The sequence below is a fragment of the Vombatus ursinus genome, unplaced genomic scaffold (assembly GCF_900497805.2).
Source record: "Vombatus ursinus unplaced genomic scaffold, bare-nosed wombat genome assembly UNPS02006874.1, whole genome shotgun sequence".
NCBI classification, from domain to species: Eukaryota; Metazoa; Chordata; class Mammalia; order Diprotodontia; family Vombatidae; genus Vombatus; species Vombatus ursinus.
In genome coordinates, this window is record NW_020946652.1 from 7,246,935 (window position 1) to 7,260,456 (window position 13,522).

Here is a 13,522-nt window from a genome sequence, read left to right on the forward strand (position 1 = left end):
TTCCTGTGGATGGTGGGGCGGGATTGTACCTGGCCTTGGAAGCCAGGGAGACCAGGAGGCAGAGATGAGGAAGGGGAACGTTCCAGGTTTGGAGGAGAGCCAGGGGAGATGCCTGGGTCGCGATGAGGGCAGGGTGGAGAGTCTTGTACCAGGGATGGAAGAGTATGTGGTGAGGTGAAAGGTGTAAGAAGACTGCGGGGGTGTGGAGGGGAGGGGCAGGGTTGGAGGGTTTTAAAGCCAAACAGAGGATTTTATCTTTGATGCTGGAGGAGATAGTCGCTGGGATTTACTGAAAGAGGGGGTGTGTGTGCGAGTGTGACAGCAGTCAGACCTGGGTCTTAGGGAGATCCATTTGGCTGTTGGATGAAGCCTCCCAATGGCTTCTGGGCACCATTGCTGCCTGGAGGAGCCTCTGGGGAGGGGGAGACCTTTGCCACAATTGCCACGGGCACCCACGATGGAAGTTGGGATGCGGCACCTGGTAAATAGCCTCCAGCTACGAAGTGTGTGGGTCTTTGGGTCACAGGAAGAGAGGAAGAAATTGAGACTCTTGGCGGGGGTAGAGGTGGAGCCATTTTGCTCCGCCATTCAATAAGTTATCATCATCCTGGACTGAATGAGATCAGTAGAACTGAGGGGCCTGCAGAGCCCCTCCTGGCGGTGTGTGGAGAAACTGCACTCTGAGCATCTCCTGGGGCCCGAGGGAGGGGACGGCAGAGGAGTCCAGGGTGAGCCTGGGTCCCTGAGAGCAGGGACTTGGGAGCAAGCGAAGGAAAACTCCTCCATTGTGGAAGAAGCATGTTGTGTGTGCAGAGAGGTTGACCCCGGGAGCCCCCCAGCGGCCTCGGGGCACTGCTGGGAGGGGGCAAGCGTGACAGGAATGAGTGTGCCCATTTTACAGATCAGGAGGCTGCAGCCCCCAGGAGGGAGGGACGCCCTCCCGAAGCGGGGTTTCAAGCCGGGTCTCCCTGACTCTGCCATCTTGCTCTCTGTCTACTGGGCCTCCTGACTTCTCGTGTCGAGACTGACTCCCCTGAGCACCAGGGTGCCAAGGTCTGTGCAGGACTAGCCACAGACAACACGCTTCCCTCAGGAGACACCGCAGGCATCAGGCAGGTTAAGGCTGAACCTGGACTCTTTATTGTGAAGCCTTGCTAAGCACGAGGGCTGCTCAACCGTCGTCATTAGGGAGGCTGTGAGAGCAGGCCTGGGCAGATCAGCGAGGCCGGTCTCGACTGTGGTTGGAGCTGATTTGGTGTGTATGTGCTGGGGGAGGTTAGTGATGTGGGCTGGTGGTCAGCCAGGGTGGCCAGGACTGACTAGCCAGGTGAGGCGGAGCCAGGCTCCTACGCCAACTCCCCCTCCCCCCTCCCTGCTGCCTCTGCCCAAGGAGGGCCTGCCTCGCCAGCCAGTGGGGATCCAGGCACCATCTTTCATGTTGCTGTTTTCTCTACTCGGGGCAAAGCGAGAGGTGGGTGCAGGCTGTGCGTGGCAGGCTTTCTGCTAGAGGAACTCGGGGCAGTTCATCTGGTCAGTGGGCACCATCTTCTCAATGTCGATCCCGTTGGCAGTGAGAATGCCCTTCAGCTGGCCCACCACAGCCTGTGGGAGGTGTGGGCGCCTTGCTAGGATCCAGGCATAGTCCACATGGAAGAGCCAGATGAAGGTGGTGCAGGAATACACGAGGGCGTAGTTCTCGTAATCTGTGGCCAGGACCCAGTAGGGAGCGGTGGGCATCACTGTAAGACCAAGCAGGGTGTTGAGAGTGTGAGGACTGGTCCTAGTCGAGCCCCCCCCCCCCCCCACCCTGGGGCGTCGCTAATGTGGCTGAAGCGGGCTTGGCATCTCTACCCTCTGCCCCCGGGGAAGGCCTCAGAAGCTACCCAAGGTCAGACTTTGCTCCCGTAGAGCCCCCCTCCCCAGCTTCCCAAGGCCAAGTTCCCAGGGCAGCCAGGCCCCCTGCCCAGCAGCCCCAGCCCAGATGCCCATTTCTTAGGATGACAGGCCAAACCCAGGCTCCGCTTCCCCAGAACAAAGAGCTGAATCCAATAAAAAGTCTTCAAGGTGTGGGCTTCCAGCCCACCAAAAGCAGCCTTTGTCTGCTTGTAAAAATAAAAGCTGGGTCCGTGAATAATAAGAGTGAGTCATTCAGGAGTGGGACAGTCGGAGGGGGCTGAGGGGAGGGGAGGGGGGAGGCCAGGCCCTGTTGGGTGAATGCTGCCTCTGTGACCGGAACCCCCGTCCCCCCAAAACCTCGTCCACAGCGGCTTCCTACTTCAGAGGCAAGACATCTGGGTCAGGCCTTGCCGGACCGTCCCTGCTCCTCCCTCCCAGGGTCCCTGCTCACAGGCCCACTGGAGGCTGGGGAGGAGATGGCAGAGTGGAGGTCAGCAGCTGGCTATCCTCCAAACTCCACGGCCTAGCCTGGAGGTGTAGGCTGCCCCAGTGGCCCTGGGGGAATGGGCAGCATCCGCTGAACACTAAGTCAGTGCCCCTTCACTCCCTGCCTCCTTCTCGGGCCCCTCTACTCACACCAGAAGAACTTGACTCCCAGTTTGGCCGGCTCCGTGAGGTTGGCCTGGCTGGCCTCCCCCTCCACTTGGTTCACGCTCCCGTCAGGTCTGCAAGGGGCCGGAGGTTCTTAGGAGGCCACATCCCTCCCTGCTCCCCCCTCCTCCTCTCCTTCCTGCTCTGCAGAGGAGGCTTCCTGCCCCGCTTCCCAGCCCACTCCTAGCAGGAGCCAACGGAGCTCCCAACCCCGGCCCAGCCTCCTCCAAGCCAGCTGCTTCTGCCCTTCCTGGATGGCCTCGCCCCATTCCCCAAAGCGGGAGGTGGTGGAGATGGCCCACACCAAAGCCTGTCCCTCAGCGAGGCTCTTGGTACCCAGCAGGTGCTTAACAAATGTGGGATAGCCTCAGTGGATTGTCCTGGGTCCCTCAGAGCAAGGGCCCGATAAAATAAATAGAAGTCCCTTGGTCTGAGCCCCCAGAGTTCAGTCACAACCAGCCATGGACCCAGTGGCCTTTTCCAGGCTAACATGCCACCGAGCCCCGCCCGCCTGGGTGGTGGGTGCCCGGGCTCCCTGGGGGGGAGGCTGGGAAGAGTAGCTCACAGGTGAGTGCTGGACCCGGACCGGCGAGGCGGCCCCAGGACGGCGGGGGGCCACTTACCGAATCTCCTGGTTGAGCACTTTGATCTTCCCGTTTTCTTTCAAGGAATAATTGGCCTGGATACAGCTTCCCTTCTCAAAACTGACAGCAATCTTTTCGATCTCGTACCACCTTCCGAGATACTGGAGGGGCGAAATCGGCGGGGTTGGTGTGGGGGCATTGGTGCTTAGCAAATCGGGACCCTCTAAGGCAGTCCCAGAAGGGATGAGGCCAGAGCTCGCAGAAGAGAAAAAAGGAGGGATGTGGAGGGACGACCGGATGGATTATTGGTCAGTTCCCTTTGTCCCTGGAGCGTCGTGGACAGGGAGGGACTGGGAGATGCTTTGGGTCAGTGGCTGGGCTGTGGGAAATGCGTGTGTCTGGGTGGCTCTTGCTATCGCTTTGTGGTTTGGAGGCTTCAGAGCCAGCCTTGAACGGTGATCTCTCTTCCAAGAACATGGGATTTGTACATTTAATTAAGTGTGCTGCCCCCAGGTGGGGGCAAGGAGGCCTTAGTCTCCTGGTGAAAATTGAGACGGTCATAATAAATAGTCGGCCATTTAGCGCCAGGACGTCCGTGGTCAATTAGTCTCAACTCTCCATTTTTCTGATGCCTGAATCAGGAGTCCAAATGCAGCGGGCCCGAAGGCCCAGAAGTTGCTTGAGATGCAAGCGCATTGAACATCTTATTCGTCCACCAGAGTCAGCTCCGTCAAGCCGCTGCATGTCATCGGAATGCCTCGCTCGATTCTTACCACAGCAGGGTTTTGGCTGGCGGGCTGGGAGTCCCCTTCCAGCTCTGAGATTTGGGAATATTTAAATGTGGAGCATTGGAGTGAATTTGTCACCAGATAGAGAGGTTGGAAGCTCATGCTCAAACTGACTCCGTGATCATGGGCTCAGAACTGGGCTCCATTTATTGTTTGCCCTGTGCCGGTGGGCACATGCCCCATCTGAGCCTGAGGAAGCAGGATTCTCCCAGCAGCTGGAAATGGACTGGCAGGGGGGTTGGCTCCAGTTCCATATGCCCTCCCTGTCTTAGATTGAATTTTTCTGGGCTCTGTTTCTCTGTCTGTAGAATAGGAGCCTATTTGAAGGAAATGCCATTTTTAAGGAGGTTTCTATAACCTTTTCTATGAGGATCTGAAATCCTTGGGTACAAAGGGTAATGTAAGTGCTGATGGGAAGAAGCGGGCGGTGGGGGTGGGGGAGAGACAATGGGTAGACAGCTGGGAAAAGGAGAAAGCCCCCAGGGAAGGCTCCTGCAGGGCGCTCGCTCGTGGGCGGGCCAGGCAGGAGCTCTTTGGGACGAGAAGACAGGGAGGGACTGAGTCGTGTGTCCGTGAAGGGCAGCACAGCTCCCAGCCTTGGGAAGCCACAGATTCCCCTAAGCGGAGGGGGGGGGAGACCAGGTTCTGGTGACCTCATCTTGCCTCCGTATCCAATCCTTGCACCCTGGATTTGAGGCAGGAAGGATCACCTTCTTTCCTGGTAGCTTGCTTCACAAAGGAGTGAGGTCTGCTGGGCCACAGGGACTCCTACCTTATGGGTATCAAAGTTCTCCTGGACAGGGGGCTGAGGACACCACCCCAGATGGACCCCTTGGCCATCAGCCACGCTGGAGAGGCCCACAAGGATGGAGAGAATCAGCAGCGTCACCATCCTGGTTCACTGTTGTCCCAGGGCTGAGGAGAAAGCGCACAGTCAGCCAGTTTGCACCTGCTAAGGAGTGGAGGTAAGGGGAGAAACAGAGGCCTTGGGAGGACAGAGGAGGGACAGAAACACAACCCCCTTAGCCCGCTGCCTGCCTGTCTCCCACCCTGCTCAACAGCCAGATGCCTTCGACTCCCCTATCTACCAGCAAGGTCCCAGAGTTAGCGTTGGCCTTGTAAACAGGTGACCGAGACTGAGGGCGCTTTCTGGGACTGGGAGATGCTTTGATCATGGTGAGAGTCTCGTGGGGATGCAGGTGTCATCAGAGAAGAACCTATGGATGGCCAGATAATCTCCAAAGACCCTGCTAGGTTCCCCACATCTATGAACCTCCCACACTGGATACTGCTGTGGAATCATCAACTCAACCAGAGGCGGTCTGGCCAAATTGGGGGGGGAGGTGCCGGACCTGTGGTCAGGAGAGGCCTGGGTTCAAATAGCACCTCTGATACTGCCTAGCTGTGAGGTCATTCTGAGCCTCAGGGTTCTTATCTGCAAAATGGCCATAATCAGATCTGCAAGCAGACCGCGTCTCCTGCAGTGTCCCTGGCCACGGTCAGTGTCTTCACAGCACCGGCCCCCATGTCTCCTCCAGGCTGAACATGCCAGGTGCTTCGAATGAGGCCCCGAGGTCATGGGTGCCCCATCCCGGGCACCCTCCTCTGGACACTCCCTAGCCCATCGGCATTCACCCAAACTGGCAAGGCCCAGAACAGAACCCAGTGCTCCTGAGGTCGCCGGATAGAGGACTGCCCCTGTGTCCCCAGCCACAGGTCATTTGTTTTGGTACGGAGCAGAGTACAGCTCTGGGGCTGGGGTGGAGGTAGGGGGTCCTTGCAAGCTCTGGCTGCTCTGTCCCTCTTTAAACAGTCAACATTTATTAAGTGCCTGCTGTATGCCGGGTACTAGGTGTACAAAAAGAAACAAAAGACAGCCCCAGCCCTGACGGAGCCCCCGGGGAGGGGGGACAACGAGCAAACCCGTCTCTACCAAGCCGGCTCTCTGGCACCGTTGACACGGGCGTGCCTCCTGATGGAGAGGGAGGCTCCGTCATCTGGAGACGCTGCCTTCCCCAGCCTCACAGCTCCCTCAAGGTAAATGCCTTCCTCCTGAGGGCCCCCCCCCCGTGACATGCCGAGCATGCCCAGGGAGGGGCAAGGTGATGCTCACCGGCTCTCAGAGCCTGGTGGGACGAGGGTTGGCAGTGTCGAGGAGGCCCACAGGGATTTCACTAGAGTGGGTCCCAGGCTGCAAGGCTCAGGGAGCAGAGGCTTATCTGCTGGCTCCTTCCCTGCTGCCCATGACCTCGTTCCTGTCTCCCCCGTCCTTTGGTCCTGCTGGCCTTCGGCCTCTCCTGTCCCTGCGCTGGTGGCTGAAATCTCTGAGGTCGGCCCCGATCTCTGCTTCCTTCCCTGCCCTCCTCTTCTGAACTGTCTCAGCCCGGCTCTCGACGTCCTCCTTCCACCCAAACTGCTCTCTCCAGAGACACACGCACGCTCTTAGCTGCGTGCCAGCAGCCTCTTCCTTCCTGACCTCTCTGAGGCCTTGGACACGGGTGGTCACTCAGGACCCCCCTCCCGGTTCTCCTCCTGCCTGTCCGACCCTTCTCCTCTCCTCTGCCGAGTCTGCATCCAGGTCACACCTGCTGTCCCTTGGGACTGCCCTGGGCCTTCTCCTCTCTTTAGTGCTTCGCTTGGTGATGTCATCCGCTCCTATGGATTTAATTATCATCTCTACCCTGTTGTTCAGCCTTTGTGACTCTCAGTGACCCCATTTGGGGTTTTCTAGGCAGAGATGCCAGAGCGGTTGGCCATTTCCTTCTCCAGCTCATTTTACAGGTGAGGAAACTGAGGCAAACAGGGTGAAGTGACTAGCCCAGGGTCACACAGCTAGGAAGTGTCTGAGGCTGGATCTGAACTCAGGTTCACTGTGTGCACTGTGGCACCACTTAGCTGCCAACAGATCACGGTCACTTTGGAGAGAACCCTTTCTGTGGAACGCTGAGCTCAGAAGCCGGGGTTTTAGACTGTTAAGAAGAGGGAAAGGAAAGGAAGCACCCAATGACTCCCCAGTCTGCTTCTCTTCCTACACGTCCAGACTCACATCTCCAACCGCCTCTCCGACATCTCAAACCCACTGCCCTGCAGACAGCATTCCACGCCCCAGCTCCCTGCTCCTCTCCTCCCGGTCCCCAGGCTCCCGACGCAGCAGCCCTCTTGGACGGCCAATCTCTCGGCCGCTGCCTCCCCATATCCAAGCTGCCGCCCAAGCCCTGGGGTTTCCCCCGCAATGCACCCCTCCTCTCCTCTGAGCCTGCCCCGATCCTGCTGCAGATCCTCGCTCTCACACCCCTGTGGGGGGGTCTGCCTGCCCACAGCCCTCCTCACACCAACCCTTCTCCATTCAGCCACCAAAGGGATCTTCCTGACGGCCACTTCTGACCATGTTACTCCTCTGCTCCATAAACTCCAAGGGCTCCCTGTTACCCCAGGATCAAATGGAAGATCCTCCAGGTGGCTTTTAAAGTTCTTCCCCCCCATGCCATAGGCTGTGGCATCTCTTCCCCCAACCCGCAGCGTCTGTCGGCCCAGTGATCCTGACCTCCGGGCCCTTCCCCGAACCAGAAGCTCCGCCTTGGCTCCCCACATTTCCTCTGCTGGCTTCCATGCCGGAATGCACTCCCTCCTCACCTCCCCAGGGCCCAGCCTTGGTTTCCTTCAGTTCCCAGCTACAGCCCCCGCTCCTGCGGGGAGCCTTTCCAGTCCCCTTCATTTCAGTGCCTTCCTTTCGGTGGCTGTTGCTTATCCTGTCTGTACACAATCATTGCCTGTTTCCTCCTGCCTTTGGACTGTGAGCTCCTGGGGGCAGGGGCTGTCTTTGGCTTCTTTCTGTATCCCTAGCACTTAGCACGGCGCCTGGCGCACAGTAAGTACTTGATAAATTCTTATCCACTGACTGACTGACTGACGTGCTCAGGTAATAAATGTCAGAGGTTGGATTTGAACCTGGATCCCTGGCTTGTGAGCCAGGGCTCTTTTGACTGCATGGCACTGCCTCTGTATCATAGGCAGCAAAGACCCCCAACGTCCTCACGGATCGACAGTTTTTCTCCCCACGCTCTGCTTCTCGTCCTCGTCATAATTGGGGTTCGGATGACCACAACAGTCCAGCCAGGACTGGGATCCCTGTGCCTGGGGACAGAACTATGGCTGGTGACAGTCTCCTGGGAAAGGAGAGGGAGGCCAAACAGTCCTGCAGGAGGAGCGCCTCAGTTTCTCCTACTGCCCTGCTTTTCAGTCATACTGACAAAGGCATACCTTTGCTGTGGTCCGCAGGCTGGTTCTGGAGGGCGCTGGCCAAGTGCTCAGTGTGGAGAAGCTGTTCCCAGGGCGGGCTCTGCTCTGGTCTTTTATAAGCTCTGACAGATACTGCCCCCATCCCAGGTCCTCTCGCACCTCCCGTTCAGATCTGTGGGTGACCCGAGAACAGGGGCTTTTTTCTAGGCCTCCCTCCCTTCTCATTCTTTCTCACAGCTGTTTCCCGGAGGGAAGACAAAGGACTGTTCTGTGGGTCCCTCGAGCTCATGGGCTGCCAACTCAAAGCCTTCCCATCTGGCCACAGGCCCTCCCATTTCATTCTCACAAGATGAGGCCTCGGGCCAAACTCCAAATCTCCGCAGTGTGATGTAAGATGACTTCATTGTTTTCAGACACCTGGTATTTGTTTTTCACTTGTGCTCTATGTCTAAGAACAGGAATAAGACCCTTATTCAAAGAACTAGGAATGGGTCATGGGACAGTGAAGAGATGATGCCGATGCGTGCTGTGTAGACAAAAACTTGAGTCTGCAAAGGGGACTTTCCTACGTGACCCTGAAAAAAGTCAAGCCACTTCCTCTCCATGTCCCTCTTGCTCTGAGGGGTTTGTGCAGGAGGTGGCTGGATGGGGAGAGCCCAGTTAGGTGGATTTTGGAATGGATCGAATAATTAATAATTAATCATCACCAAGGACCGCAGGGATCTGTCTTTGACCTTACACCGCTTACCATTGAATCAACCATGCGGCTAAAGACCCAGACGATGTACTTACCAGAGCTGGCCGGGAGGGGCACACGATTGGGAGGGCTGGCTAACCCCGGGGAAGAGGGAGTTGCCCAGGATGTGGAAGGATGAGCTGAATCTATGAAGATGACAGCAAATGGAGACGCCTAAACTGCGGATCAAGACTTGCTAAGCGCTTTCTGTCCATTTTCCCACGTTTACCTTAACCAGCCTAATACAGCTATCGTAACCACCATTTTACAGATGGAGAAACTGAGGCTGAGAGGGCCTAGTAACTGTTATCAGAGACAACTTTCCAACTGAGGGCTTTCTGCCTCTGAGAACAGGACAGTATCCACTAGGCTTTCCTGCTCCCGCACAGAACTCCCAGGACCAGACGAGGTAGCAGCTCATCTGAAAACAATCTGACTGTTTCAGTGGACAGCAAGCGCAGTAGGAGTCTGGAGTGGGACGTGGCCTGCGACCGTCTGGGCTGCATTTAGTGACACAGCTGAGTGTCCAGGCCTAGGCTGGTGCCAGTCCTTCCACTCCCTGCTCTGGCCGGGTCACAGCAAGAGGATCTCCATCAGTCTGAGCACCACCCTCTGGGAAGGACATGAGGAGCTGAAGAGCGTCCAGAGGAGGGCAACCAGTGTGGAGGAGGGCCTGGAGTTCCTGTGGAAAGAGCACTGACATAAGAAACTGCTGGGGGCCTTAGGAACCAGGATGGCAGACTGGGAGTTCCAAAGACCTGAGTTCAAATTTAGTCTCAAACACTTCCTACCTGTGTGACCCTAGGCAAGTGACTTTACCTCTGACTGCCTCAGTTTACTCATCTGTGAAATGGGGATAATAATATCCTCTACCTCACAAACTTTTGTGAGGACTAAATAAGACAATATTTGTAAAATGCTTTGTGGACCCGAAAGATCTCTCTCTCCTTCTCTCTCTCTCTCTCTCTCTCTCTCTCTCTAGATATATATATATATATATATATATATATATATCTTTCTCTCTCTGTCTCTATCTGTCTCTGTCTCCCTCTCTCTGTCTCTCTTTGTCTGTCTCTCTCTGTATCTCTTTCTCTATCTGTTTGTCTCTCTAACTCTCTCTCTCCTTCTCTCTCTCTCCTTCTCTCTCTCCATATATATATCTCTTTCTCTGTCTCTGTCTCTGTCTCTCTCTGTCTCTGTCTCTCTCTGTCTCTGTCTCTCTCTATCTCTCTGTCTCCCTCTGTCTCTCTCTCTGTATCTCTTTCTCTGTCTGTTTGTCTCTCTAACTCTCTCTCCATCCCTCCCTCCTTCCTTTTCTCTCTGTCTCTTTCTCCATGTAAATATACATATACATTAGCTGTCGTCATCATCATCATCGTCATCATCATCATCATCATCGCCTGGGTTGAAGCCATGGCTCTGACAACAAACCTGCCGTGTGCTGTTGAGCAAGTTCTTTCCCCTCTCTGGGCCTCAGTTTCTTTATCTGTACAACAGACAAAATAATTGGAGGGAGGTGCTTTGTAGCTGTAACATCCTGTGACTGCAGGGGAGGGGGCTTGGTTGAAGGACCTGGAGAAGCTTGGCTGCATAAGAAAAACCCTGGGGGGGACAAAGAGAAGACTGCAGACTCAGGGCTTCCGCTGGGGCGGCAGACACATAGTAGGTGCTTCACAAATGCTTCTTGGTTGAGTGACATGGTGACAGCTGTTTCCCAGCATCTCGAGGGCGGCCTGGTAGAAGATGAAGTACATTTCCCTGCGAGCCCTCGAGGGTAGAGCCGGTGCCATTGGTGGCAAAGGGGAGGTCCCTTCTACAGGTGCTACAGCAGAGCAAGTGCCTCCCCAGGGGTGGGCTCCCTCACCACAGGTCTTCACATGCCAATTGGGTTGGGTTTTTTTTTTTAAGATAATCTGGATATAGCTTACATCCACAGATTTAGTTTTAAAATCTTTTTTCTTAATAGCATTTTATTTTTTCCAATTACATGTAAAGATAGTTTTCAACATTTATTTTTATAAAATTTTGAGTTCCAAATTTTTCTCCCTCCCCAATCTTTTAGAGATTACACATGTACAATCATATTAAGCATATTTCCACATTAGTCATGTTGTGAAAGAAGCATCAGAACAAAAGGGGAAAGCCACAAGAAAACAAAAAACAACAAAAAAGTAAAAACGGTCTGCTTCGATCTGCATTCAGACCCTGGCCTTTTCTCTGGCTGTGTGGTCGTCATTTCCCATCACTGGTCTTTTGGAATTGTTCCAAGCACCAGTTGTTGGTGGGATTTTGTTCCTAGTGGAGTTGGACCGTGAGGGACCTTCCTGAGCTCTGGTGATTCTGGAAAGGGCAGGATGATAGGTGGGGTGGGAGGGGAGGGAGGAGGCTGAGAAGAGGCATCTGGAGTCCAAGCAGGGTCACTGGAGATTCAGGTGGGGCTCTTCACCGGGAGATCCAGTGTCCAGGCTCAAGCTCCCACCCCCCCCATTCCTCCCTCTTGTAATGACCTCCTGGTGCTTAGGACTGATTACATGGATGTGTTGTCCCTCCCACCTCTGTCCCCAGTAGAAAGCCAGTTCTGGACATCCTGCCTGGGTGTGTCTCGCCTTTTTCCTTGTATTCCTAGAACAGGGCCTGGCATACAGGAGGTGCTAAATCAGTGCTGATAGAGTCGAACTGATCTGAATTGACTTGATCTGACCCTAATAAATGTTGACTGACTGAAGAAAGCAGCCTGGTGAAGTGGCAGAGGATGGAGGGGGATGGGCTTGGCCTGGCTCAGCTCCTCCTGAGCAGCCTCCCAGGCTCCAGGCAATAATGAGGCTGAAGCATGACCGACAGAACGGGCTGCAGCCGCCCTGTTCTGGGACGTTGGAGCCTCTGTCACCTGTTGTGCAGACAGGCTGAAGGCCTTTCCAGCAATTTCCTCAGCCATCCCTACCTGGTTTGGGTGTCTGCCAGTACAGTTCTGATGAATGGGTATGGCTAACTAGTAAAGGCCCTGCTCAGAGTCCCCTTTGGTGCAGAAGTCCTTCACTATGCCATATTTTCCCTTTCTTTCCTCCTTGGGGGGATCCTCCCAAATCCTTAACAGCAAGGGTGGTCCAAAAGTGGAAGGAGCTGCCCAGGGGGTAGTGGGCCTCTCTGGAGGCTGCCTGTGGGGGTCAGCTTTTGGGAGTTTGGGAGAGCCGTTGATTAAATGTTCAGTGGGAGCATTTCCACCTCAGAAGTTGGCAAACTCTGTAAATCAGAGTCTGATGTCCTGTTTTGTTGATTGTGTAGACTTCAAGTATTGAAGAAGATGTGGGTAATGCAGAGCAACTTGTTAAACACCAGCACACCCCAACTCCCCTGCTCTAGAGGCCAGTCAGTGAATCAGCCACAAGCATTCATTCTGTGCCTGCTCACAGCCTAGAAGGGCGTGCTGAGAGTGGTGGTCCATGAAGAGTGGTCCTCTTCCTCACCCAGAGAGCTCCTGGTAGGTAGGAGCCAGGGGGCGGGGGGCTTTAAATGCCACGCCAGAAGCAACAGGGAGCCACTGAATTCACGAGGGGGGAGTGACATGGTCAGATCTGTGCCTTAGGAATGTCAGTGTGGCAGCTGGGGGGAGATGGGCTGGAGAGAGAGAGACTGGAGGCTGGAGTGGCCTGCTGAGGCCGCCATTTTGACAGGCCAGGCCCAAGGTGGTGAGGACCTCAAGGATGGAGGCGAAGTGAGTGGGCATTGACTCACAGTTGATTATATGAGAGGGGCAAAGGTGGAGGAAGAGTCAGGCAAGTGTGGGAGGCTTGAGGCCAGAAGAGAAGGTTGGCAATAGCAGCTACGTGGAATGCGAGAGACAATCACTTGGGGAGGAGGGGAAAGATTGCCCCCTACAGTAAAGGCCTGGTTGAGATGACATAACAGATTATTTCTGGAAGTGATGCTTCTTTTAATGCAGTCCCAAATTGAATTAGCCACATCACACAGCTGACTCCTACAGAGCTTATGGTCCATTAAAACTCTCAGATCTTTTTCAGATGAATTGCCAGCCAACCACACCTCCTCCATCTTGTGCTTGTAAGGTTGGTTCTTTTGAACCTGGGGTGAGACTTCCCATTTACTCCTACCAATTTTAATCTTACTAGATTTGGCCCAATTTTCTATCCAGTCAAGATCTTTTTGAATCCTGATTCTGTCATCCACTTTGTACTTACCCTTCCCACGTCACTGTCACCTGCAAATTTGATGAGCAGGCATGAGTAGGCCAAGCCAATATAATTAAAATGACAATTCTACCTAAATTAATCTATTTTCTCAGTGCCATACCAACCAAACTACCAAAAATTATTTTATAGAGCTAGAAAAAACAACAAAATTCATCTGGAAGAACAAAAGGTCAAGAGCATCTACGGAGTCTAAAAAAATGTGAAGGAAGGTAGCCTACCCACCAGATCTCAAACTGTATTATGAAGCGGTAATTATCAAAACAATCTGGTACTAGCTAAGAAATGGAGTGGTGGATCAGTGGAATAGAGTAGCTACCCAATACATTGTAGCAAAGGAATATGGTAATTTAGTGTTCAATAAACCCAAAGATCTGAGCTTTGGGGACAAAAACTCATTATTGGACAAAAACTACTGGGAAC

The 13,522-nt window shown here is 54.4% G+C and overlaps 1 protein-coding gene across 1 annotated transcript; it reads right to left on the bottom strand.

Annotated features, from left to right (window-relative positions):
• Positions 1–1,117: 1,117 nt before the first annotated feature.
• On the bottom strand, positions 1,118–8,331 carry APOD (apolipoprotein D). The gene is made up of 5 exons (XM_027848853.1): positions 8,180–8,331; positions 4,692–4,834; positions 3,171–3,292; positions 2,533–2,621; positions 1,118–1,739 (listed from the first exon to the last, which is right to left on the bottom strand). The coding sequence occupies exons 2-5, from the start codon at positions 4,809–4,811 to the stop codon at positions 1,504–1,506; spliced, it is 567 nt and encodes a 188-aa protein (XP_027704654.1). The 5' UTR covers positions 4,812–4,834; positions 8,180–8,331; the 3' UTR covers positions 1,118–1,503.
• Between the last annotated feature and the right edge of the window lie 5,191 nt (positions 8,332–13,522).

Coding starts and splice junctions, on each gene's coding strand:
- APOD (XM_027848853.1), bottom strand. CDS start 4,811: ATGGTGACGCTGCTGATTCTCTCCATCCTTGTGGGCCTCTCCAGCGTG. Junction 3,293..4,691: donor AGAACTTTGATACCCATAAG/GTAGGAGTCCCT, acceptor TCGCCCCTCCAG/TATCTCGGAAGGTGGTACGA. Junction 2,622..3,170: donor GTGCTCAACCAGGAGATTCG/GTAAGTGGCCCC, acceptor GGCCCCTTGCAG/ACCTGACGGGAGCGTGAACC.